This window comes from Poecilia mexicana, unplaced genomic scaffold (assembly GCF_051168715.1).
Source record: "Poecilia mexicana isolate PSO_F unplaced genomic scaffold, ASM5116871v1 scaffold_3, whole genome shotgun sequence".
NCBI classification, from domain to species: domain Eukaryota; kingdom Metazoa; phylum Chordata; class Actinopteri; order Cyprinodontiformes; family Poeciliidae; genus Poecilia; species Poecilia mexicana.
In genome coordinates, this window is record NW_028263372.1 from 20,367,073 (window position 1) to 20,393,877 (window position 26,805).

Below are 26,805 nucleotides of genomic sequence, written 5' to 3' on the forward strand. Positions count from 1 at the left end.
CCAGGCATCTTCTGAGATAACTTACTTCACAGTCGTTCAGCTTTTTGTTCCAATGCTGTCCGAAAAAGTGGAAAATATAGTAACACCAATAATAATATTCATATGTACTAGTTGATATGTTTTTAAAAAAAAAGCACTCATGTAAAGCTGCTGCTTTTTATTACACGACCCATTTAAAACATAAACCCAAGATTTGTGGACAACCCACTGATAAACAATATTTTAAAATAGATCAACTTTTAAGTGAACTGTACATACATTGTGATCACATTTCTGGAAAGGTAGTTTAAAGAAAGGATGTGTAGGTGATTTCAGGTACTCGTGAGGACTAACACTAGCTTCACAAACAACCCTGAGAGACTCCCCTGACAGGGAAGAATAGTGATTTGATCATGACCATAGATTTGGTCATGTTGTGCGTATAACAGCTGTTACTCTTAAGTAGAAGATTTAATTCTTTACAAAAAAACAAAAAAACTTACTCTTACCTTACTATACATGTATTTCACATTTTACTGTGAAAATGTTGTAACTATATCTCTGTTGCTAGTGCCTTAACTGTTTTTTTTGTTTTGTTTGTTTTTTTTGGTTGAAATGCATTTGCTAAACGATATACCACGTTTGATGAGTCTGCACATTCTTATTAGCTGAAAAAGAAAAAAAAAAGGTTTGTGGTTCAGAAGTGAATTGTTCTGTCTTTTTGCTACTTTGGGATATTAGTGAAGATTCGCAGGCCATGCATGCTTTGGATCTCCTCCTTCAGGGCCTGTGGGGGACAGAAAATTTCAGGTAGTGAATGAAATTCTGATCAAAACAAAAGGAAAGTGTGTTTAGGCCCAATACTTTGTCAAAATATAGGAATAATTCTAGAGAGTTGACAGACATAATTGTAAAGAAGATGGGGACTATAGTTTGAAATAGATTCAAATTGACAGATGTACATTTTGTATGTTATATTCATCTAACTTAAAACAAGCATAACACTGTGAAGCATCTTTTCGTGCACTATTTAATTAGAGATAATTAAATCTATTTAATTAGAGATAATTAAATAGTGCCCAAACAGTTTAATTCTGTTTCCACAGTGCCCAAACTTTTTCTGTGCAGTTGTGGATTTATCAGTATGATTATGGTGCTGCCAGAACTGCTGTGCCAGGCTGTAAGCTTACTTGATTGACCAGCTGGTGTTGTTGAACAGTTCTTTTTCCTTTGAACTCGCTGGATTCTATATGGATCTCATACATGGCCCCACAGCCACCTGAACACACAGAGACGAATGACACAAACAACAATGTCATCTGCAAAGCTGGGGCTCTTCTTGTTTCACATGACTCATTATCTTTAAGGATAAGGACAATGTTTAATTCTTAAGGCATCTTAGAAAATACATGGATTGTAATCAACGATTACTGCAGCAATGGATTGAAGGATGGGTGGGTGGATGTATTTTTGAGTGTTGATCCTCTATGCACAACACGTCAGACAGTATTGTGTTTGGAGCGATTTCTTCCATCTGTGGGCATCGATGTATCAATAGATCTATGAAAGAGCCACTGACACTGAATAGCTTAACAGGTGGATGAATGGGACAGTACACAGATGGAGACATGTCCATTTTATGTAAAAACCAACATTAAAACGATTTGTTTCATTTGAAAAATTCGACATGTTCGGGGCTCCTCGTGACAGGGGACCAGGTCTTCAAAAACATTTTTAAAAATATTTTTCCATGCTTAATTACTTCTGAAAAAGCCTTATAGTTCAAATTTCCTCACTTTTACAAGCCTATCGTCCTTCCATGTCTATATTAGGTAAGTAGACTATTAGACAGTTTTGGATAATGCCTGAAGAAAAAAAAAACAAAACATCACTTGGAATAATAATGATAACAGAAAACTTTCACCCTACAAAACGCATAATAAGTCCGGTCTAATAATCCCTCTTGTGCAGTTTGTCTACCTGATATATCCGTCACTTTGAGCTTGGAGGCCAGAGGAAACTTCTCCTTCAGTACGCTTGCGATGCGCTCCTCTCCGTCTGTCTGCGAGGAAAAGCCTCTCTGGAGGTGACCGACAGCAGCTACCTGAGTGGGGAGGCGCAGAGCAGGAGTTACCGCAGGAAGTTACGGTAGGACTGAAATGTGACCGAAATCCAGATCTAATGTACCGGAGTCGTGCGAAAAGCGCTGAATATAGTACTGCTGCAGAGACGAGTACAAGCCAACATTGTGGATAAAGGAGTGTCACTTTTGAGACGTTTAAATAACCTCACATCAATCAATAAGTCATGTCCCCCCAAAACAATTTTCGTCCCCGGAAAATGACGGGGTTTGTTCTTGTTCTTTGCTGTCTCGTACTAAACGTCAACGCGAGAGCTGCACTACTGCCACCCAGTGGATTAATCAGAGTGCTTATATTGCACATAGCAACCTACTGCGGTGATCGTTTTTATCCTGTATTAGTATTCTTAAAATATTTTTTTAATTCACAAATTCCCTGCATGTTTTACAGCGTATGCTTGCTGATAAATTTCACACTGTCAAAATCGGTGCTTTTGTATTCAAATAACTTTGACTACTGATCACAGAATAACAGAAAAAGGTGAAATTTACACCACTTGAACATAAAATAATGAACACTGGCAGGCCATGTGATTTTTTTCCTACATTGTGATACCTGAAAGAGATATATTAGCCATTAAGCTTGATTTATTATAGGGCAAAATTGGGAAACATAAGGATTTTAGAGAGTAAAACAACAGTCAAATTACAAGACCTAGACAATTGGCCAGAGTGTCTCCCATACAAAACACCCTTGCAATTTGTCAAAGGGATGTGCAACTGCTCTCTTAACTTTATGATGTCTATTTTCTAATTTTTCTTGTTCCTTCCACTGATTTTATTCAGCCCCTTCGGCTCAACATTATTTCATTATTCACCCAAAACTTTGCTAGCTTTTTTTAATAGAGTAATATTTTCTCAGTAAAGTATATTACTCCATAACAAAGTCATAAAGCAGTTTGTGAACATTGTTTTTTATCATTCAAAATCATCTTCCAAGAATAAAAAAATATTTGCACTTAAAAAATAATCTAACAATTTATTTTTTATCTCACTTTTGATACCTTAACAAATGTTTAAAAATGTTTTAATAATAAATACATAATGAACTTGTCCGATAAATGATTCCTCCTCCTCCATTAACTAATCAGTGATTGCTTTCAGCTGTTTTCCCCAGGTGATTTAGTTGTGCTGAATGGAAATGGCTGAGTATTTTTCTCCTTACTGTGTGGGTCCAGCTGAATGTTCTTCTGGGTGTCTTGCTACAGGCCATCACCACAATGGGGTTTGCAGTTCTTTCTGTGGTTTTGCTGCTGATTATATCCTTAGTTTTTAGAGTCTCAGATGCCATTAGACCTCTAAAAGAAGGTCCAATGATTGATGCTCAAGGAAGGGAATATAAAACTGTTAGCCTGGAAGGCTCCAGCAGACCAACTCATGAAAGCAAAACTACTGTCCGAGTGGAGTGCACTGAGGTTTCCATGATCATTTTCATCCAGGCTGACTTCTACAACAATGGACGCCTGGTGTCCCCACAAGAGCTATTTTTGGGAGATGCCAAGTACTGGAAGAACAAACAGTGCCAAGCTCTCGATGCTGGTGATGGAGAATATGTTATAGAAGCTGATCTACAGGATTGTGGCTCCAAATTAATGGTAAGCTGCTCACACTTTTGGGATCATGATAGGCTATCTTAACTGAAATATTAACTTAGGTCACTTTCTTCCCTCATTTCTAGGTAATTGGCAACAATTTGATCTACTCAAACAACTTGATACTCTCTCCAGTCGTTGGCTCCCTTGGCATCACAAGGGCTACTGGAGCTGTCGTTCCAGTTTCTTGCCATTATAAAAGGTACCCTGCACTTTTTGGTCTCTGAAAAGGAAGATTTTTGAATCTACTTGTCTTGCAGGGTTCACACTGTGAGCAGCACTGTCCAGCAGCACCCCCCGTCTGTTTCAATTTCTTCAGAGTTTCCTATGGGAAGCTCTCCTTTTTCACTGAGGCTGAAAACTGGTATGCATTTTATTTATTTTTTTTCTTCTTTAATAGTGTTCTCCTGACTGGGACAGGAGTGATTATCTTTTGTGTTTGCATACAGATGACTGGTCAGCTGAGAAGTATTCCAACACCGTTTACCTTGGTGACCCACTGCACCTCGAGGTCTCGTACTCTGGTCTGGATCAAAGGAAACTTTTCATTGACCTCTGCGTTGCCACTCTGACGGCCGACTCTACATCAGTACCCAGATATTGCTTCATTGAAAACCATGGGTAACAAAGTTCATAAATTTTGAACTTGGGGCTTGTCTTGGATGTTGACTCAAATTGGAAATGCTTGTTTCTTCTTCAGCTGCTTTGTTGATGCCAGAGATGGAGGTCTAAATTCAGTCTTCAAACCCAGATCGACGACCAGTTCACTTCAGTTCCAGTTTGATGCCTTCTTGTTTCAAGATGACTTGAGGAACACTGTAAAGCATTTTATATAATGTTACATTTTGACAATGTTAACTGTTAAATGGGAGATTTTATGGGCTCTTTCTACTACATAGATATTTGTAACTTGTGAGGTTAAAGCTACACGCCAGCTGTGGAAAAGCAGCCCCACAAACAAGGTCTGCAATTACATTAATTCAAGGTGAGTTTCTCTTTGAGAATTAAGAGGCTTCCCCCACCCCAAACTAAGTGTAAAACTTTTTAATACAATTCTGACTTGTACTGACCTTTAAGTTTTCCCCAACTTAAAGCATGCCCTCCATAATTAAGCATCTATACAAACATTAAATCAGGAATGTCCTGGCAGTGAAATGTGCATTACACTTAGACTAAAGCAAATGAATTGCCCACCTATTCTTTAAAAATCAGTAACTTGCACCATACAGGGTAATGTAAATGTTAAATCCTGAGTATTGCAGGACTGGCAAAACTACTTTCTGATCAAACATCATAAATGCATAAACTACTCATGTATGCATTTCAGCTGGAAGAATGTGGATGGACTTGATGGTGTTTGTCAGTGTTGCAAAGGTGTTTGCAGTAAACTGACATCTAAAGGCAAGTCGCATTTAGAGCTAGTTTAACATCAACAGCAACTGATGATCCAGTACTTCATTGTTCTTCATATTTTTGTCTTTCAGATGATATTTGTGATACTTTGACTCTAGGCCCCTTCATAGTTATTCCCAGGAAATGAGCAAGGACTCTCTAATCACCACATTTACGCTGGCACAAAACTGAAGGGAACATTGAGTGGTATGATTTCACCAGGAGACCTGCTGCATGCTGATCTGAGCCTTTACCCTAAATAAATCTTTAAACATGTTTTGTTTGTCTTCTTGCACTTGGAGGGAATATTGGATCCATTTACTAAACCAAAGCTGCAGCAGTAACTTTTCAAATCCTAGTGGTAGAAATGAGAGGGGGTGGAGGGGATCTGCTTCATCTCATGCGGTACCACACTGTGAAATGATCAAAGATGGATTCCTTCTGGAGAAAAGTGGTTTTTTTTTTGTTTTTTTTTTTTTTTTAAATGCAAAGATGAACATGCATGAGGAATAGGGCAAGGAACAGAAAATAACATTGTTCATCATGATTTAGAAACATCTTGCAGATGTTTACTTTCCAATAAATCTCCAGAAGGAGCAACTTTGGGGAAAAATGGGATTGTTTTACAGCCAAAGATTAACAATAGTTAACCACAGCGAATCTGAAACATTTTGCTACCCTGATTGATCTGCACCTGGTATTTTCTTTTATGGGTGGGGGGGACTCAAAACAGGTTTGTAATATTCATAAAGAGCTTCATGGTTTCCTTTAGGAAGAGAACTGAACTACCTAGTCTCAATTTCTACTTTGCAATTAAAAAAAACAACTTAATTTTTCCAGCAGAAATCTTGCCATGTTAAAAAAATTGATATGGAGTATTTGTCCAGATTTGTAGCCAAACTTTCTGTAAAATTTTTTTTTTTTTTTTTGCTCTCACCACTGTGTTTATAATCTTAGTTCTCAATCATGAGAAATTTCTGTAAAGTTTGCCAATGACTTTTCCAGTTAATGTTAAAGCCTAATCATTGTAACGGTTAAAGCATGGTGTGGATCGAGTTGTCTAATTCTAGCTTGGAATATGGGCCCCCTATATAAAGTGCAAAATCATCTACATCTTTCACCGTAGCTATATGGGACCAATAAAAAGGGAACAGTACCTACTGTTGCCAAACTAGTCTCTGCTTCCATGAGTGCTTTGGAAATGTATTTAAAACAATGCTATAAATTGGAGCTGGACCATCAAATTTTACAGAACTAGGCACATTTCTTTGTATAGTGCAATTCAAAGTGCTATTACATAACAAACCAGAGAAAAATGCTGGGCATACATTACCGTCTGCTTGCTCAGACTGTAGAAAAAGGCAGTCAAAATTCCGCTTATAGAAGTGAAAATTCTAAATTTTACATTTGAAAAATAACCCTATAAACAAAATCAGATTTTTAATTACTAGATTGAGATTCATTAGTGGGGTTGTTGTGAATGTGAAGCTTATCTCTCTCTGCAGCTTGTGGGACTGTAAGTCATGGAGGCAGAGGAGCAATCAGGACTTATTGACAGAGCAACCTTACCTCTTTTCATACATGTGTGGGCGCTATTTGTGCTCAAGAATTATGGGCAGACCACAAAGCTGGGTATCCCTCCTTGTCCAAAGTGCTGCTGTCAGAAACCTTTAAAGCCACTGAGCTGCAATAGAAGCTGATCAGAGCACAGAGATGGGCAAAGTCTCTCTGACCACATACACTTTGGTGGTCTTCTTCCTCGCCTCCAGCTGTTATGCTGAGTTGGGAGAAGTTATTTCATGCTCTAAACACCAGACAGCCTTTGACGGAGCTTGCTATGAGTTTGTGGGTCTGCAGTTTTCCTTTTTGAGAGCTGAAGGGTGGTGTGAGCGAGGTGGTGGACACCTGGTCTTCATCTTGAATGATGAAACACAGCAGTTCCTCCAAACGCACCTAGAGCCGGATAAGGATTGGTGGCTGGGGCTGGCACCTGCATCTCCAAACCTCACACTGGATGTCTCGCCCACTGAAGGTAAAAGGATGAGTGAGGTTTAAAGTTTAAAAAGCTTATTAACGTTTGCAGTTAGTAGATATTTTCATACTTGGCTGAACATTTCTATTAAAAATGCCTTTTCATCAGATTGCGGAGTGCTTAATATTAAAGACACAAATCTAACACTTCACTGATGACGTAGGTGGATTATATACTTTAGATCTGAACACAGTGAATTCAGCTGTAATCTCAGCAGGCATCATTAGCGTTGTTAGTGTTTATTCACTGACAAATGTGGAGTGACAAGTACATTTGGATAGGGTGAGCAAGAGGTAAACAAAGGGTTAATTCTCAGTTTATTGAACTTCTTTTGACAAAACTGACAATTGGATTTACAGCACTCTCTTTCATTTCTCTTAGAAGTGAATCAGTTTGCACAAGCTCCAGATTTGTTTTTGTTTTTAGTGGAATTTTCCAATTTTCCATAAACTGACACGCAAGCTTTGATTAAATAATTGCCGTTGTTTTTTTTTTTTGTTTTTTTTCCAGGTTCTCTTGCATGGTTGGATGGTTCAGATGTCAGATACAGTAACTGGGTAAACTTACCAGAAGCCCGGGCGACATGTGGATACATCCTGAGAGACACAGGATTCCAGTGGACGGCCACAGAAAATTGTACGCAGGAACTGAACTTCATCTGCCAATTTGGTATGTTGCTTTTACACCTGTATTGTTTTGATTTTGAGTTTTGAAAATTCAAATTTTTTCCAACCTTTCTTACTTTTCTGCATTGATTAGACAGAAAACAACTTCAAATTTCTTTTTTCTTTAAAAAAGAAATTTAGATGTGCAACAGCATGACTTTGGTTTTTTTGTGTGGAAAAAGTAAATAAATTAAAAAAAGTATTGAAGACTTTGGAGAAAGTCTTTCTTTTTCCATATACTTTCTGAAATGCACCGGCACAACTGGTAACAAAACAGACCCACAGCATAACGCTACCACCACCATATTCAATTGATTGAATCTTTTTAGGTTCAGCAGCATTACCTCAACTCCTCCAAACATTAATCGCATCATTGTGGTCATGTTACTCATGAAGACACTTTTAAATTTCAGTCAATCTCGTTTCTGAGCCTGTGGGTGGCAGTGGCTCAGGAGGTAGGCAGGTTGCTGGTCCAATCCTCACTCAGTCCTTCTCAGTAGCTTTGCTGTTGTGTCTGCTTTATGCTGATAGCGATAGTAAGGCTGAATCACTTCTGTCAGTTTTTTCCCAGGACATCTGTGACTACGATGTAACTTGCCGGCGTCGGTGTGTGAATGTGTGTAGGACTGATTGTAGAACAGAGCGCTTTGGAGTCCTCAGAATTGATTGATTGCTTTTCAAATACAAGGCATTAAGATTTGAGCTTCTTGGTTGGGAATGTAAGAGTATGATGATTTAACACCACCTTGATGTTCCTGCAGTTTTCAGTTCCTCACAGGCTGCAGCCTTGGTAGTTCCAAGATAATTTATGCTAAATTGTATCCTTTTTTTTTTCTTTGCAGATTTTGGAAGAACAGTTGCATGTGAAGGCCAAAATGCGACACTGCAATGTGGTTCGGGCCAGGTGCTAGAGATCGAGGATGCCTTCTACGGGCGAAAAACTGTTCACTATTGCCGATCCCACTTCACAGATTTACCCGCTTTCTTCCAGGAGGAATGTAGCTGGATTAATGTCCTGGAATCAGTAACAGGTACAAGAGTTCAAATGTTAAATTTTTTTTTTCTTAAATTGATATAGAAATTCACGAGGATATTAAAAAAATACAAAAATTTATGTAGTGGAGTAGACTACAGTTTATTTTTTTAATCATTTTGTGCGTTAGCAGCTCTGAATTATCAACAGCAGTTAAAGAAAAATTGCATTTTGTATTTGCATTGTATATCCTTCACAAACATTTTTAAAAATTACTTAACAGACAAGAAAAAAAAACCCTGAAGATAAATATTAAGCATTAAATATTAAAAATATAATTTTTTTATGGATTCAAATAAAATATCTCTGGATACATATAATCCCAGCTGGAGGAGCTAAATAGATGGTCTGTAATGTGTTTCCACTTGGACAATCAAATCATTCATTTTGCTGGTAACACTTATACAGACACACATTTATTTGAGATATATATATAAAAGTTATGCTTCTTTGATGCTGCAAGCATTTTGAGTCCCATTCTCAGCTTTCCAACATTATCTGTTCAGCTCAGTGTCATGGACTGCAGGCCTGCCAGGCTCCACTGGATCTGAACTCCTTGACTGAGCCGTGTCCCCTGATGCGAAGTTATCTCTCTGTAGAATACCGCTGCAAAGATGGTCAGATGCAATGCATACACTTCCACTGACGTTAACCCTTTACATATTCTATCTGTTTTTATGCAGTGTTTTTATCAGTGTTTATTTACACCGAGGCATCTTTTACAAAGGAAAAAAAAACACACCAGAGAAACACTGAACAGATTGTATTCTCAGAAGTAAAAGCATCATATCATTTCATGTGTCCTGATGATGCTTGTGCAGTAGTTATTTCTTACAAGTGTTGGTTATGTTGAACCATTTCAGGACTTCACTTATTGATGCCTAAACTGGCGTCTGTTGTTGATAACGTCACCATCACTGTGAAGTGGCTGCTTCATCCATTTCACGGAAACTTAACTTGCACCGTGGATGCCGGAGACGGCCACATCATTGATCCATACAATCCAGAAAAGTAAGTAACACTGTGTATCCAGACACTTCATAGCCATAGTTAGTCATTAAAGTTTATATCTGCTGGTCCTAATCTTAAGGGTTAAATAAATCTCTCAGGGTGATGGGCAAATAACAATAATGCTCCATCCACGTTTATTGGCTCTGCTAGCAAATATATTTAAAAAGCTTTAAAATAAATGTACCTTTAATTGCAATGGTCGTGTAGTTTCTTACAAAAACAACACTATAGCTCTCAAGAATGCTTCTCGTTATGCTGAGAAATAGTTTGTATGAACAGCTCAGAGGATGAATAGGTCCACCAGGTGTTTGCTATTAGCTGCTGCTGCTAGTCTGAAGGGGTTGAGTCAGGGAGGAGCAGGAAAGGGGTGTTCTGAGACAGAGGCTTGGCTGGATAGTGGCGCTCCAAGGAGGAGTAATAGGTGGTGCATTATATGAACTCTTAAGCGCTCCTAAAAGACTGACACAGGAAAACCAAGGATTTGTCAAACACGCATAAAGGAATAATAAAAAAAAAACACTCCGGATAAGTTTTTGACGATGGAATAGAATTATAACATGATGTAATGTTTAAAAAAGTTGATGTTACATGTTACATGATATCCCCTGTCCTCCATTAAGTGTCTTTCTACCTTCACATTCATTGTTAAGATGCTCTAAAGACCGTTCAGCAAAAATGTGCGATGTTATTGTTGTGTTCAAACCCACCCTTAAAGAACCATACGGCATTCAGAGAGCCGTCTCTTTTTATGTGTTACAGGACAGAGTCCTCCATGATACACAGATTTCAGCAGCCTGGTGTGTTTGTCGTTGTGGTTGAGTGCACTACCAGTGACTGGCACGTCACAGCTCAGAAAACTATAACAATCCAGGAGCCTATTGGAGAGTTCAGAGCGGCTAAGTGTTATGGCAGCAATGCGACAACAGATGGCGCCAAATGCAACGTACTTTATGGCAGACCTGTTCAGATTCAGCTTGGGTTAGAAACAGGTGAGACGTTTTTCACAATTAGAGTTTGCTGAGTATAATTAGATATGAATTTGACCTGTTTGTCTTGTAAAATAATCCATATAAGTAAATAGATTTGAGTAACATTTTTAAGGGCAGACCAATATTTGCAATGAACGTTTTTTTTTTTTTAATTCTCCTGATCCATTTCTTTCTTTTTTTTCCCCCCTACATTCTATAAGGTACAAGTGTTTCCTACACAGTCCATTCCAATGACAGTCAGCTTGCAAATTTTTCAGTGGACTCTGGCGCCACACCTCACAACATCACACTGGAGGGGACTGTATTGGAAAATCTTAAACACGGCTGCAACAATCTGACCATAGCAGCATCTAACGGAGTCACACCTCACCCCGTGTCCACTGATATCCTGCTGTGCCTGCTGGAGCCTGTAGTCGGCCTGCAGGCCTCAGTGATGGCAGAGTTGGATGCATGTCCAGACTCTCACAATCTGACAATCGGTGTGTCATTGGAGCGAGGAGCCCCAGTGGAACTGCTTTTCAATCTCAGTGGGTTTAGAGACACGCTAACCGAGACCAGAAACATGCTAAATAATAGCCAGCATAATTACACATTCTCAAGCCCACTGGAAGGTATGCTTTAAGAATGTTTCATTAAAAACACAACTGTTTCAAATAATTTGAGCTTAAATATATGTATTTTTTCCTACACAGAGCTTTTTCAAGTGAAGGTCCAAGCTGTGAATGCCCTTTCAACTTCTCAGCTGGAAGTGGACTTAGTGAAAATACTTCAAGCTTGCCAGAATTACTCCTCGTCTAGCCAAGAGGGAAATACAGTACATTTTAATTCAGTTAGTTTTAACATTGCCAATCCTTTCTAGATGTTTTTTCCAGGTAAATATAAAAGAATATTTTTGTTGCTTTGTTTTCATCTGCAGAAAGAAGACTCTAAAATCCCAGGTGGCTTGGAAATAACGGCTTCTCCTGATAAGCAGGTTGACCGCGGTCAGACCGTTGAGCTGAATGTAATTGGTGCCGAATCGTTGAACAGCAATGGACTGATATTTGAGTGGCAATGTAGTAAGTTAAATGATCCTTCACCCGCAACTAATAGTCATCAGTTGTTTTAGAGTCATTTTATCACTGGTCATACAGTGTGAGGTTTGCAGTTGGTATCTCATTTCCATTTTTGTTGCTATTCAGAAAAAAAAAAAAAGGAAATGTTTCTAGAGTTAACATACCAGCAGATGATGAAATTCGTCACGGGTCCTTCTTTTTCATCACTCTCTGCCCTCATCTGTAGAGGGTGATCAGAAAGCTTGGTGCACTGTTTACATGCCACAGATTTTTGTTTCTATCTACACACCTCACAAAGAAAAATACTCTGGTCTCTACAAAACCATAATAAGGGCTTTCTGTGTGCAGGTATTTGAAAGTAGGATATGATATTTGTTTTTATATGCCTTATGACCTGCTTTCTGGATCAAAAGGTTTTAGAAAACTCTCCTAACATTTAGCTTGATTTATCTGTATTGTTGCTATTTTTCTCTATTTCCCCATAACACCGTTTTGTTTTGTCTTTTACATTGTAGGAGGAAACTGCTCTTGTAGAAATGCAACAAGGGGTAAAACTCACATTATTAAAAATGATTGCCTTCCCTATCCATTTGAAATCATTGAATACACTTTGACTGCAAGGGAAAGAACATGGTTTAGGAAATGGGTGGATGTTGCCCAAGCATCTAAATGCATCAGCGCTGCTCCTATAAATGAATTTCGAGACGTCGCAATCAGGTGAAAGAGTTTGGAAATATTGAATAAGCTGTTTGTTTACAAACAGTTTTGCTCATGTTTGATAGTTTCGTCTTATTCTAGCTGTTTCTTAATCTATTCACCTTCGGTGCTTGCAGTTGTGACAACTGTGATTCCTTAACCATGGAAGACGATGTAAAGCTAAGTCTCAGCTGTGCTACTACATGCCCAGATGTAATTTGGTTTATTCAAGATCCCAAGCCATTAACGGCAAGTTTGATTTATTGCTTCTAAAATTCAGCATCTTTTTACAAATGAATAACTTTTTTTTTTAATCCCTCAGGGTGATCTCAGTGAATGCTACACCAAAGCAGGAACAAGCCCTCCCATTGAAAAACAACATGGCAGGACTGAATACACAGTTTCCAGCCAATACCTAAAATTTTCGAGGAGCATGCAGCGCAACATCAACGTGATTGCTTATGGTGTTTTCTCTTTACGTCATTGCACACGACTGCATATTACGCCAAATATGCCTTTCAGACATAGGATGACTTTTATAATCAGTTTCTTTTCATTTTAGGTGAGAACGTCCTTGGTTTTGCCAAGTACGTTATTCCAACGCAAGGTCGTGAAACAGAAGCGCCTGCTGATGCTCCTGATGTCCCTAAATGTAGCATCTCTCCACACTCAGGAACTGTGCTTGATGCTTTTGAAATGACCTGCCAGTCAACATCTTTCTGCTCCACAGGCTGTATTTATTGTTTCAAGACCAACACAGGTGGCCTGCCGTTTTATCATTCTTCAATACATAAATGATAAATATGTTGCTAAGCAAAATTATGACAATATATTTTTGATAGAAAATGAAGGAGAGGTTTTGCAAGAAGGTAGTAGATTGTTACAACATGGTACATAAGACACACATTTTGGTGTTTTTCTTTAGTTTCAAATAGATAGGATTACTGACAAATAAACGCAGCTAATACAAATTAATTTATCTTTAAGGCAAACATTTGCGTTGCAGTAATACCAATGTGGTAAAACCAATCTTCTTGCCTGTGGGAGATGAGAAGAACAGTCACGTTGTGTCTGTGGTTGTGACAGTGAAAAATCAGCAGACAACAGCTACTGCAACTGTGGCAACTCAGGTTTGTTGTTTTCTAATATAAATGGGAAACCTTCAACTAAACATGAGTGCAGAAGTCCATGGCCTTGATTAATTGAATAAACTGAACATGTTTTTCCAAGGTATTGAAAAGTAACTCCAGCACCTCCATACCATCTCTGCAGTCTGCAGTGAAAGACACTGTAGATCAGCTGGAGCAGCAGGGTCTGCTCTCTGGTGAGGCAATCGGACAGGTATTCACTTCTGTTTCGCACATGCTGAACTCGGAGACTGGGCAAGATCAGAAGGATGCAAAAGCTAAGGTACAAAAATAAGGTCCCAATTACATTAAAATCCAGCTTCAGAATTTGTTTATTATTAATGCCTTCTTTTTTTTTTTTTTTGTCTAAACATTGCAGCTCCGTGAGCAAATGTTGATCAAGATGACAGCAGTTCTGCAGGACAGTCCTAGCAACACGACTCGGGAAGTTCAAGTGACGGCCGAGGCTGTGGCTGGATTAACACAGATATCAGATGAACTGAGTCCTGCTGCTCAAGTACAGTAGAGTACAAAGTTTATTACTACATTTTATTAATGAGTCAGCAGTGCAGTTAAACAAAAATGAAATTATTACAGTATTATTGTTTTGATGTATATAATGTTCTTGGTTTACTGTGTCCAATTTTTACTCCTTGAACTATTTTCAATTTTTGTTTCATGTTCCACCCTTGAGAAGTGAAGGAAAAGGATAAATAGGAAATTAAAAATATCTAACATATGCATATTTTATAAGTCCCTCAGAGTAAATCCACCATAAACCACTGTTTACAGCTACAGCTGTATATCTTTTTGAGTTGTGTCTCTAACAGCTTTGGACAGTCTTGAGACAAAAATGTTTGATTCTTCATTGCAAAATAATTCGATCAGACTTTTCACTCAAAAAGTCTGTTAAGTCACACAATTTCAGTAATACTTTAGTTGAGGCCATTCTAACATTCCTGGGATTAAATTACATATGATTTGACTCCAATTGTGACTTCTGACTTCAGTTGTACATTACATTGTACTCAGGAAGAGGGGAAAATGGGGGTGGGGGTTGAGTAAATGCGGTTGAATATAAGTGCAAACCATACTTTTTAGATTTTTATTTTGTGAGAAATCCAATTTTCTTTTCATCTCATTTACATATGATGCGTTACTTTATCAGTCTGTCACATAACATCCCATTGAAATACACTGAAGTTTGGAGTTGCAATGAGTCAAAGTGAAATAAGGTTCAACGAATATGAATATTTTTGCAATGGTCTCTATTGAATATTTGACAAAGATGGTAGGAATCCATCCTCATCAAAAAAAAAAAAAGCTACAAGGATATTTCAAAGCTCGTGTACCTTTAGGTAACATACCTTCTAAATTTAAATGCTAACTCTATGGCCTTTTAGGGTTCACTCAGATTTACTAGGCTTTAGTTTATGGAAATGTATATACCAGAGTGAATTGCTTTTGTCAGTATATGTAGGATTTCTTTGTTTAACCCTCATGTCAACACAACCTGAAATCAAGGTCTCTTAAAAATGTATAAAAACCCTTAATACCTTTTATAGAAAGCAGTTTCCCCCCTTAGTTTAGATGAGTGAACTAAATATAAAGAAAAGTTCTCACTCACCCCATTATTGTGGACTGTTAAATGTGTTATTTTGAATTTGACTTGACTCTGTACTACACATGCTTATAATTCAGTTTGTTTTATGCCTTCTGCAGGAAGAAGCTGGTTCATTGTTGGTTAACCTCAGCTCCTCCCTCAAGACTTTGACCATCAAGCCATCTGAAAGTGGAGATGAAGATATTCTTCTAGCAGCTACGCCAATAGCCGAAGCAGCTAGTAATATTCTGAATGTTTCATCTAATGTATGAACAAAGTCTTCATAGATGCATGTATGTGACTCTCTTTACTTACATGTGGTGCCTGACGAACATAATATCATACTTAGAAAAAAGTTTCAGATTTTCTTCTGGCTGGGATCAACAATCTTCAGAGTGCTTTGCTGAATAACAAGCAGCTGGATGCAAAGCCTGCGGTCATCGATTCTGGTCAGATCAGTTTGTATGTCAACAGGTAAAAGGTTATTGGCACTCAACAAAGTTTACATTAATACATACTGTCTTGATTTTCCTTCATTTACTCTGTTTCATGAAGAATATCCTCAGACGACATGCAGACGCGGCACATAAATGTCCAGAAGAAAGGCTCCTCCAGTTTTTCCATTCCCTCACTACCAGCTGGCGTTGTCTCTCCGGGGGAGCCAGTAGACATCAGAGTAAGTGTGTTCTCGCAGGAGAAAAGTTGAAAAGTGTTATTTTGCAGAGGCAAACACAGTCTCAAGGTCATAATCAGACAAAGCATTTTGTATCTATTTTTTAGCTGGAACGCCAAAAGACGTTGATTGGTTTCCTTATTGAAGTTTCGTAGAAATGTCTTAGACTTTGTTGTAATCTTTTGAAATAACTGAGCAATTATTCTGCAGGCACAGGTCAGCCAGTTTCTTAAGTTTTGCTTCAGAAATTGGGCTCTTTTGCACTAACTTGTATGGCTCTAGATCAGTTTGCTTCATTCACACACACATTTCAGTAGGATAAGAAGACATAAGTTTACTCCCAATGCCTTTTGTTAGATTCGTGAAGAATGCCAGAGGTAACATAGTTTGATGGATGAAGCCTCTTGCTGGTCTGTTGTCAGGCTTTTGCTAGATGTTATTTTACTGATACAGTAGATGACTGTTTTAAACATGAAAGGTTTTTTTTATTTTTTTGTCTCAAATTTTCCACTTTTCTATTTTCTTGCATAATATCCTGTCACGGTCTGGTTGAAGAACTGGGCAGAAAAGGAGTTCCAAAACAGCAGAAAGTCTGGAGAACTATCAAAAGCCTTTCAAATAAGTTTAGAAAGTCAAGTATAAAAAAGTAATTGATAGTCTAAACTCATTACAGGATACGGTATACATCTGCATTACTCTTGCACAATTAGAGCCGTCATGGAAAAAACTCTGTCACATACAGGCAACCTTCTGTTTTCTGATAACTACTTTCTTTTTCTTTTCTTTGCATGTACTCACATTTGTGTGAGTGTGCTTTCAGAATTTATGGCAATTGCCAAATAAATTCAGATTTGTAGACAGCCTCTAAAGAAACCTAAGTGTAAAACAAAATCTGACCGTTTAATGATTTCTGTCATGATGCTCTGCACGTCTAGATGATGAGCTTTGAGAAAAACCCATTCGCTTGGAAGGAGGAAAACATCACAGGAACTGTGGCCTCACTGTCTTTCACCAGAATGAACAGCACAGTCATACCTGTTGAAAACCTGCCTAAGGAAATAGAGGTCACATCACAAACTTTTCTACATCTTTTTATAGTAAACTGAATTTGGAGAGTATTTGTGGAGCCATGTTTTTTATGCATATGTATTCTGGGATTTCAGATTCGTCTGCCCAGACTTGACGTTGGACAGCAGAACAGCACAGTCCTTGACCTTGCCAATTTCAGCACATTAATGATTGACATACCGTCAGCAGAGGTGACCCTGGTGCTAAAGCTGGAGCCATCTCAAGACATATCCTTCATGGTTTTCCTTGGATATAAAGTTTACCCACATGAGAAGAGCTACGTGGCCAAGACTCGGCTCCCACTTGAGAATGTAAATGAAGGTACTGAAGCCACATATTTTGATTTGGTTGGAAAGATATTTCAAATCGTCTGTTGATGGTAAAACACAAAACATAAGCACTAAGAGAAGAGCCAGCCTACTAACTTAAACTAAATAAAAAAAGTAGAGATCCTGCCTTCTTATTGCCCATTGAGGTCCTAAAATCAAGACACGTGGCAACTTGCATTGATATAACAGGATGGCATTGTTTTCAAGCGGTTCTTTCTGTCTGTTCAGTTGAGAAAATAATGTTTCTCATTCTGACACAGAGGAAAAATTTACCTGGCTGCTGAGTCCCAAGGACCGAACAGGAGGAGCTGGAATTCATTTCCTTCTTGTCAAGCCGATTGTTGAGCCTGGCGTCAAATCCGTCAATGCCACAGTTACTGTGACTTCTATTGCTGCTCAGTGCAAATACTGGAATGAAACCAAGTCCTCATGGAGTGAAGATGGCTGCAGGGTGCGCAGAAAAACAACGCAGTTCACAGTTACTGCTTTATAAATGCATAAAGTTGAAACCTTGTGTTGTTTGTTCCCTCAGGTCGGCCCCCTCACCACTCCGCTGGTCACTCAGTGCCTCTGTAACCACTTAACATTCTTCGGCAGCTCTTTCTTTGTCATGCCCAACCTGGTGGACGTTACCCGCACAGCCGAACTCTTTGCTACATTTGCTAATAATCCGGTAGTGGTGTGCTTTGTGGGATCCATTTTTGCTGCTTATCTGCTGGCGGTGGTATGGGCACACAGGAAAGACATCCATGACTCGACCAAGGTCATCCTCATCAGATTTTGGTTTAACTTCAGGCATTTTTTCCCCCTTTCAAATATCGACTGTACCGAGTTGACAAATATATCAGGAATATATTTGTGCAATATATATTTGACTATAAAGCAACTTTTATTACTTGCCGTCCACTTGCAGGTCAAAATAACAGTCCTTGAGGACAACGACCCTCTGGCAGAATATCGCTACATGCTTACTGTTAACACAGGACATCGTCACAGTGCATCAACTTCCTCTCAGGTGGGGAGAAAGCATTACTGAATCCTCTCAGACTCTTTCCCTGACTGAGTGCCTGTGTTTTAGGTTACCATAACTCTACTGGGAACAGAGGGAGAAAGCGAACCCCACCACCTGGCAGACCCGGAAAAGCCTGTGTTTGAGAGGGGTGGGGTGGACATGTTTCTGTTGACCACACACTTTTCTCTTGGAGATCTGCAGAGCATAAGACTCTGGCACGACAATTCGGGGGACCACCCTGCTTGGTGAGAAGGGAGAAGATCTTGTGTGCTGTTTTACTTTAGTTAATTGAAAAGCAATAGTTTTTAAGTATTCTTTTAAATCGAATGTACAGGTATGTGAATAAAGTGACGGTGCAGGATCTGGAAACTGGTCAGAAATGGCACTTTCTCTGCAACTCCTGGCTTGCTGTAGACATGGCTGAGTGCTGGCTTGACAAGGTCTTTCCTGTCGCAACAGAGTCCGATTTAAAACGATTTAGGTAAGAGCTGCATTAAACAGCTAAAATTACCTATTAATTGTACGTTTTGAGTTGCTGTCGTTTCTATCCACCGTTTCTTTTTCAGTAACTTGTTTTTTATGAAGACAGCCAAGGATTTTCAAGATGGGCACATCTGGTTCTCGGTCATTAGCCGGCCTCCCTGCAGCACATTCACACGTGTGCAGCGAGTGTCGTGTTGTTTTTCCCTTCTGCTCTGCACCATGCTGACGAGCATCATGTTTTGGGGCATTCCCACAAACCCGTCTGAGCAGACCATGGACTTAGGTATGCAACGTACATATCTATTGTCAGTCTTTCATAATTCCTTAAAGACATCTAGAAACTATTTTTCTTTTTTGGTTTTTGCTGAACCTTATGTTTATACAAACCAGGAAATGTTTAACCTGCAGATGTTTTACAGTTTCCAAAATACAAATCTGAAAAGTTTGGTGTGTTTGCAGTTACCACAGGCCTCCTGTCTGCTTCGTTGATTATTGCTTTTCTTGTCTAGCCTGTTAGTTTAGGTGGACGGCTGTGTATTGGAAGGTTTGCCGTTGTGTCATGGTTTTCTATTTTTGGATGATGGCTTGCGCAGTATCCCTGACATGTTTGCTGTTTGTTTGTTTTTTCGGTCTTCATGATACTGTTTGTTCATTAATACTCTCTAACAACCCTCTGTAAATTCACAGAACAGCTGAATTTATACAGAAGTAAATAAAATACACAAAACCCGCTGAATTGACTTCTGAAGCCACGTGGTTACGCTGGATTTCAATCAGTGTTAAAAGAATAAACAAACTGAACACAAATGCATTCCACACCTTTGGGATTTTTATTAGTAAAATAGAAAAGCTGAAAATCATTCATTGTTTTTCTTCCATTTTACAATTATGGAGTATTTTGTCTTTTTCTACCACATAAGATCCCAATTAAATACATTAAAGTTTGTGGTTATGTGACAAAAAGTGAAAAATATATCCAACTTTTTTTTTTCATAATGTTTTGGTTGTGGCATTGATGTTGTGAATAATTATCCTTTCCATTCTTCAACCTAGTTTTTCTCCATTTCCTCTCCATGTCCTCTTTGTTTCCTCTGAAGTTAATTAAGTCATGCAGCAGGAAGAAATGACATTTTTCATTTTTCATAATCATGATCCACCATAACGTTTTACATAATCTGCTAAAAAGTTATTAAAAGTCCTCGGAAATTTTTTTTTTACCTGTTGCTTTGCTGTATAAAATTAGACTAAACTTAAAACCTACGGTTATGTTGCAGGTCACATTGAGTTCACCTGGCAGCAGGTTATGGTTGGATTTCAAAGTTCCATCATCATGTTCCCCATCAATCTGCTTATCGTCAGCATCTTCAGAAACACTCGCCCGCGAGAGAAAGCTGCCAAAGCAGAAGGACTAAAACAGGGCAACACAGTTAGAGTTTCTCCCTCACAGACTTCATCTCCTCCCACAGAGATCAAGCACATCACTGCAGACACTGTGATCAAGGTGAAGCAATAGAAATCCTAAGGGTTTATGGATGCAGTCTGTCTCTTCTGTATGTGTTAACTACTTTGCATGACGTCTACATTAGGACATAAAGAGAATTGCACAGTCGCTCTCAAAGGCCATGAAGAGTCCACCGCCAAGTTTCGAGCTCCATCCAGGTCAGCAGGCAGACATAAACACACTCCTGTCTCTGGTGGAGGACATCATTAGACACCAGAACAAAACGGCTGGGGACTTCTATTCAAACATTTCCCAGGCAGACAGCGTGATCTTGAGTTTGGGTGCTGTGAATCTACAAGGTGAAATGTGTTCTTATTAATTTAATTAGTTGTACATTGCTTAAAATATAATTGACCATCCTTTTGCCATTACTCTTTATAGAAAACGGATTGTGGGGGAGCCCAGAAAAGACTTTTGATGAAGCTCAAAAGAAGACCAACAACAGTCGGTACTTGTACAAGCAGCTGCGTCATGTCGAGAAGGAGCTTCGTCTACTGGGACCTTCTCGTTTTCCAAACACCAGCAGCTACAACAGGGCCATGCAGCAAGTCCAGGGAATGAAGAGTCACTTGGAGTTCCTGTTGGATGGAGATCAGCTGAACCGCAGCCCCAGTCCTGAAGAAAGCATCAGCAGTGGCGCTGAAAAGAAGCGCAGCCAGGGAGGGCTGCCATGGTGGTTCGTGTTTGTTGGGTGGATTTTGGTCATTGCAACCAGTGCTGTGTCAGGATACTTCACTATGATGTATGGGCTGACTTACGGGAAGGATCAGTCTATAAACTGGCTTATTTCCATGGTGGTCTCCTTCTTTGAGAGTCTCTTTATCACCCAGCCTCTAAAGGTAAGTAGCAATATGCAGAGCAGGCTGAAAGAAAAGGTTTACTTCTGTTTGACTAAATAAATAGGTTATTGGGTTTAGTAACAACTTAGTTACTAATATATAAAATAAAGTAATAAAATACTAATTATGCATATTACAACACTATTACAGTCATTTTTGCGAACAGGCGAGAGTATTCTTCTGAAACAGGCATCATATCGTATAACAATGGAAATACTTAGCTAAAACGAGGGCCAACAGAATCACTGTCATTGACAAAGTAAATGTTCACTACACCAAGAAATCAGAAATAAATGCACAAAATACCAATTTAACAGTTACTGACCATTAGGGCACATTAGGGTTTTTACAACAACTTATTTTAAGTGCTGTTGAAGTAAAGTTTGAAAATCTTTTGCCCCAGGTTCTTGGTTTTGCTGCTTTCTTTGCTCTTGTTCTGAAGAAAGTTGACCAGGAAGAATTTGGAGAACCTCAGATAGACGAGAAGCTCACTCATCCAGGTTTGTGTTCTTCATTTTTAAAACTAAAAAAAAAAATTGCTAATAATGTCAAAAAGATTATTTTAAATATATCAGTACGCTGTATGCATTTTCTCCCTCAGATGATCCTGACGTAGTGCAAGTCGCTAGAAGAGACAGCACATGTAGTTTCTACCAGCCACCACCTCCTACTGACATCGAGAGGATGAGGAAAAACGTAATTCAAGAGCAGAAAGTTTTTGGCCTCATCAGGGAGATTCTTGGTAGAGTTACACTGATTGCAGCAATATTAGTAATGCAAATAATAAAAAAAATAATACAGTTTGACTTACTGATGTAAAGCGATGTTTGTGATGCAGCTTACATGGGATTCATGTGGGTGTTGCTTCTGGTGGCGTACGGTCAGAGGGATCCTAACGCTTATTTTCTGAGCCGACACATTCGACAAAGCTTCAGCAAAGGAATCTCCAACACCATGAGCATCCAGGACGTGTTCAACTGGGCAAACACTACCTTACTGAGCAACCTTTATGGCGATTACCCAGGTCATTATGCTGTGATGGAATTGGAAACATCCGTCTTTTCAAACAGAAAGCTGAAAAATATGTATTTATGTATCTTCATTAGTTCTTAATATCGATTTTGGTACTGTTGATTTTTAAAACGGCTGACTTATTTCAAATTTTTTTTGTAAAGCTTTGTTTTTCTTAAGGCAGTAAGAAAACTAAAAATATTTGGAATTGAAAGACAATCTCTTACAAATATGCCTCTGAATATGAATGTGTCTTATAAAGCATGCAGTTACATTCAAGAAATTAGATTATTGAAAAGTTTATTTATTTCAGTAACTAAATTCACTAAATCAAATGCATTATATAGATTGTTTAGGCACAAACCTTTTTTAAGCCTTTATTTCTGCTATTTATGATGTTTTTCTGCCTAAAACTAATAAAAACACATTTAATTTTTTGGAAAATTTGATCACAAGGTTATTTTCTAAAAGTACTTATTTATCTAAACCTCTGAAATAATATTTCAATTTATTGAACATGACTATGCATATTGTAAAACATTAAGTCAACAATCTAAGTTTTAAAGAAATTAAAACCTCAATTCCTAATTAGTTGTGCAGCATCTTAATGAAAGTAAATCTAATAATCACATAAGGATAGTTATATTTATAACTAAACATAGAATACATATCAGATGTTTAATGTACCAGATTGTCTTCCTTTTGAAAATGAATTAATACATTTGGAAATTGAAGATATCTAAAAATAAAAAAAAAGATAAAAGAAGCAGAGAGGGGTCTACTTTTATTCCTGTGAAGAATTCACCTCGTCTTTTACAAACACACTATAAACATACGAGAACTGAGAAGACCGGTTCTTGTAATTTTTAGACAGAAATGTTGCCTCATTCTTGTCTTAAAATAAGGGTTGGTCCACATTCCTGGGTTTTCTTTGCCACAAAGTTTTTTTTGTTTCATAAGACACAAATGTTTTCACTTGCTCAGAAGTTAGCACCCCAGGCAGTCCTGTGCAGCGTCCAAACTCGTGTACCAGAGTCATGCTTTTGTAATGAATGCAGTGTGCTATTTAGCAACTTCTGGCCAAAATATGCTGTGCTATCTTTATCTTTATGGGAGCGTATGTTGTAAAACCTGTATGTTATCCAGATTTTTGGTGGCTTCCCAGATGTGTAAGATGCCCCTGGCGTTGGCGCTAAAGCATCCCAATACCATTAGAAATGCTGGCTTTTGAGCTAAATGATGATCCAATCTGTCTGGACCCTCTGTTTTTTAGCATGGAGGTTATTGCATCTGTGGTTTAAAAAAAATATGTTTTTTAAAAACATATTTGAACATAAAAACATTTGAACATTTCACATAAAAACATATGTTTCCATATTCAGAACTTCTATCCCACAGACAACAGGTACAGTGTTGAAAAAAAAAAAACGCTCTTTTTTTTTTTTTTTTTTGACAATCTGTGTTTACAAGCAGTTATTTGTGGGAGCTTTATTTTGCCCATGTGTGATCACGTATAAAGAAATTAGACTTGTTTTTAAAGATTTTCTGCCTGTAGGCCCACTGTGTAAGTAGCATGTAATTTTTACTTTCAGTCTTTTGCACATGGGGTTGTATATCAAGGAGATTTTATTTTAGCAAAGTAGTTCCAATTAGCCAGAACTAACATTGTTTAATAAGTAAATTTCCTATGTTAATGCTCTTTTATGCATCGTCTCAACTGACAGGTTTTATTACGGATGGAAACTCAAAGCTGGTGGGTAACGCTCGTCTCCGCCAGGTGAGAGTGCAGAAAAACTCATGTCGCGTTGCCCGCACCATGCAGGAGTCTGTGCCAGACTGTCACACTCCTTATTCCTGGGAGTCAGAGGACATGGGCTCCTATAGCCCGGGTTGGAGTCTATCTGTAGGAGATAACACATCACTGAACACCCACAGTCCATGGGTGTACCGATCTCAGAGTGAGCTGAGGGCATTTCCCATCTGGGGCAGCGTGATGCTCTACAGAGGAGGCGGCTTTGTCATCAATCTGGGGCCAGACTTACAGAGGTCGAGAAGGTAGATTTTTAAAATATTTGAACAATAGGAGTTATGGGAGTTATGCAACATTAATCCTGTTTCATCTTTGTTTTTCTAGAATCCTCAAGTACCTCCATAACAGCACCTGGTTAGACGTGTACACCCAAGCCATCTTCGTTGAGTTCACTGCGTACAACGCAAATGTGAACCTCTTCTGCATTGCTACCCTGATGCTGGAAACCACAGCCACTGGTTAGCCCTTCAGGTGCTACCGTGTTTGAGCTGCTGAACAAGAACTTAAGATTTTTGTGCTTTTATTTGGATCCAGGGGCTTTCCAGTTCCGCAGTGAGCTTCACAGTGTTCGTCTTTACCAGTCAACGGGTGGCCTCCACGTCTTTGTCATGGCCTCTGAAATTGCTTATTTTCTCTTCATTATCTACTATATGTTCGTTCAGGTACATCAACATAATATATTTGTTACATTATAACTTTTATTACACCTATATGTTTGACACAAACTCATTTTTCTATTCATAGGGAAAGCTAATGAGGAGCCAGAAGTGGTCTTATTTTAAGATAAAGTGGAACCTGTTGGAGTTGGCGATAATAATCCTCAGCTGGAGTGCGCTGTCTGTCTTCATCAAGAGAACTTTACTGGGAAAGAGGGATATAAGTTTTTATCAGAACAACAAACACCAGTAAGAGATGGGGAAATGTTCTCTTTTTTTAATATTTGTTACAAAAGAAACTTATTCCATAGATCAAAAACTATATTGGTCTCATTTAAACTAAATACACGTTTTTAAACATGAGCTTCTTCTTTTTCTTTTGCGTCCAGATTTGCCAGTTTTCATGAGACAGCCCAGGCAGATGCAGCTCTTGGGTATCTGATCGCCTTTCTGGTTCTGCTGGCTACAGTCAAACTGTGGCACCTGTTGAGACTCAACCCGAAGCTGCACATGATCACGGCCACACTGCAGCGAGCTTGGACTGATATTTCAGGCTTCCTGGTGGTCATGACCATAATGTTCTTGGCTTACTCCGTTGCCGTGAGGGCTTTCCCACGCTTAACATAAACACTTTGCTGGAGTTTCAACAAACCCCTGCGTTTTGTCAAATAGACTGCACTAACTCACAGGCAGTATCTTCTTCTTTTTTTCAGTCCAACCTGATGTATGGGTGGAAGCTTTACTCTTACCGGACTCTGCTTGATGCTGCACAAACTATTGTCAGCTTGCAGCTTGGTATTTTCAACTATGAAGAGGTTAGTACAAGGCTGTTGCGACTGTAGACAATGACAGATGATCCCTTTTATAAATACATTGCTTCTGATCTGCCAGGTTCTGAATTACAATCCAGTGCTCGGGGCTTTCCTTATTGGTTCCTGCATTGTGTTCATGACCTTCGTGGTGCTGAACCTCTTCATCTCTGTTATTCTTGTGGCATTCAGTCAAGAACAGATACATCATGAGGTAAGTCATAATCCCAAAATGTCTTAATATTGCTGTATCCTCTTATCATTTTTTTCTGTTCTTACAGCCATCAGAAGAAGAGGAGATTGTTGACCTGATGTTGATCAAACTCTGCAACATGTTCGGACTCAAATGTCAGAAGAAAGTGGTTGCATAACTGGGATTCTTCTGAGGAAAAAGAATGACATCTAACATCATAAAATAACAGAAGTACATTGGTTCAGTCACCATCACTGTAGTTTGCTTTATTTAGTTGCCAAATGCCTTTTCAGTCAACGAGTCCTTGTAGGTTAATCAGTCGTGTTTATATCTAGGGCTGCAGCTTAATGTATGAGATACTGTAAAACCATTATGTAATAGCAGCTAAATAATATGATCAGTGAGACATTGCAATTAGGAAGCATTATTTTGTTAGATTAATAGTTAATGAAAATAATATAAAGTCTTGCATAATCTAATTGTGACTGCTACTCAAACTGAAGTGTGCCCCATAAAATGTTTTGAATCTTCTGTCGCTTCTGCCAGCTTTAAGCTCAAATTTAGAAGCTATCTCCAGTTCACCATAAATAAAAATATAGGAAATGGAAATAATCACTGGGTTTGATTTTTATTGCAAATAAACTTTAAAAAAAAGGAACAAAATATTCACATTTTAGCATGAAGTTCATTTTGAAAAAACTCCAAGAACAAGCTTACAACAAATAAATATGAAAAATCTGAGTGCTGCATTTTGGATTTTAACAGTCAACATAATTTTACCCATGTCTACAGTCAAAATACAGAATATTATCCAAATGCCTTGGAACCCAATGAGCCATAAACCTCAATAGTCAACTAAGTTGCCACGTATCAATGCACCTATTGGCCAACAGCACATTTACACACCATGCATGAAGATTTGTCACCCAGTGTAACTGGAAAGTCTGAATTGGATGCAGTTTTGATAAAGTATATATAAAACAAATTTGTATGAAATTTAATTAATGTACTGCAAAACTGATGTTTGACCTTTTATTTCTCCAACATCCTCTTTCCTCCCGTCTACAGCTAAGACAGTCCTCCATGCATTTTTAGTGGGTTAAGGAT

General features: G+C 38.5%; 3 protein-coding genes across 3 annotated transcripts; 2 read left to right on the forward strand and 1 right to left on the reverse strand.

The window, feature by feature from the left end:
• Positions 1 to 142: 142 nt before the first annotated feature.
• Positions 143 to 2,347, reverse strand: bola3 (bolA family member 3). The gene is made up of 4 exons (XM_014987609.2): positions 2,167 to 2,347; positions 1,960 to 2,083; positions 1,170 to 1,258; positions 143 to 766 (listed from the first exon to the last, which is right to left on the reverse strand). Exons 1-4 carry the CDS (start codon positions 2,224 to 2,226, stop codon positions 704 to 706), a joined length of 336 nt encoding a protein of 111 aa, XP_014843095.2. The 5' UTR covers positions 2,227 to 2,347; the 3' UTR covers positions 143 to 703.
• An 888-nt stretch (positions 2,348 to 3,235) lies between these two features.
• Positions 3,236 to 5,379, forward strand: LOC106918117 (zona pellucida sperm-binding protein 3-like). Its single transcript, XM_014987607.2, has 8 exons — positions 3,236 to 3,714; positions 3,798 to 3,913; positions 3,972 to 4,075; positions 4,161 to 4,332; positions 4,412 to 4,529; positions 4,611 to 4,696; positions 5,039 to 5,112; positions 5,196 to 5,379. Exons 1-8 carry the CDS (start codon positions 3,340 to 3,342, stop codon positions 5,249 to 5,251), a joined length of 1,101 nt encoding a protein of 366 aa, XP_014843093.1. The 5' UTR covers positions 3,236 to 3,339; the 3' UTR covers positions 5,252 to 5,379.
• Positions 5,380 to 6,816: 1,437 nt separating this feature from the next.
• pkd1l2b (polycystic kidney disease 1 like 2b) lies at positions 6,817 to 26,746 on the forward strand. The gene is given in 36 exon segments (XM_088004625.1): positions 6,817 to 7,135; positions 7,646 to 7,804; positions 8,643 to 8,831; positions 9,340 to 9,450; positions 9,697 to 9,848; positions 10,611 to 10,856; positions 12,907 to 13,048; positions 13,147 to 13,344; positions 13,572 to 13,714; positions 13,815 to 13,997; positions 14,091 to 14,228; positions 15,386 to 15,580; positions 15,664 to 15,788; positions 15,870 to 15,990; positions 16,923 to 17,051; positions 17,151 to 17,376; positions 17,645 to 17,835; positions 17,917 to 18,147; positions 18,298 to 18,399; positions 18,463 to 18,641; positions 18,731 to 18,877; positions 18,963 to 19,162; positions 20,154 to 20,380; positions 20,466 to 20,679; positions 20,786 to 21,219; positions 21,623 to 21,719; positions 21,821 to 21,961; positions 22,058 to 22,243; positions 23,955 to 24,285; positions 24,365 to 24,498; positions 24,575 to 24,702; positions 24,785 to 24,945; positions 25,086 to 25,296; positions 25,410 to 25,511; positions 25,588 to 25,719; positions 25,787 to 26,746. Coding segments are annotated over 36 exon segments (6,414 nt in total). The 3' UTR covers positions 25,877 to 26,746.
• The last annotated feature ends 59 nt before the right edge of the window (positions 26,747 to 26,805 follow it).

Bases quoted from the DNA above. Each gene is read 5' to 3' on its own strand.
- bola3 (XM_014987609.2), bottom strand. From the start codon at position 2,226: ATGTTGGCTTGTACTCGTCTCTGCAGCAGTACTATATTCAGCGCTTTT. The intron at 1,259-1,959 runs GTAGACAAACTG...CTGTGTGTTCAG, and splicing joins CAAAGTGACGGATATATCAG to GTGGCTGTGGGGCCATGTAT. The intron at 767-1,169 runs GTAAGCTTACAG...TGTCCCCCACAG, and splicing joins AACACCAGCTGGTCAATCAA to GCCCTGAAGGAGGAGATCCA.
- LOC106918117 (XM_014987607.2), top strand. From the start codon at position 3,340: ATGGGGTTTGCAGTTCTTTCTGTGGTTTTGCTGCTGATTATATCCTTA. The intron at 3,914-3,971 runs GTACCCTGCACT...CTTGTCTTGCAG, and splicing joins GTTTCTTGCCATTATAAAAG to GGTTCACACTGTGAGCAGCA. The intron at 5,113-5,195 runs GCAAGTCGCATT...TTTGTCTTTCAG, and splicing joins CAGTAAACTGACATCTAAAG to ATGATATTTGTGATACTTTG.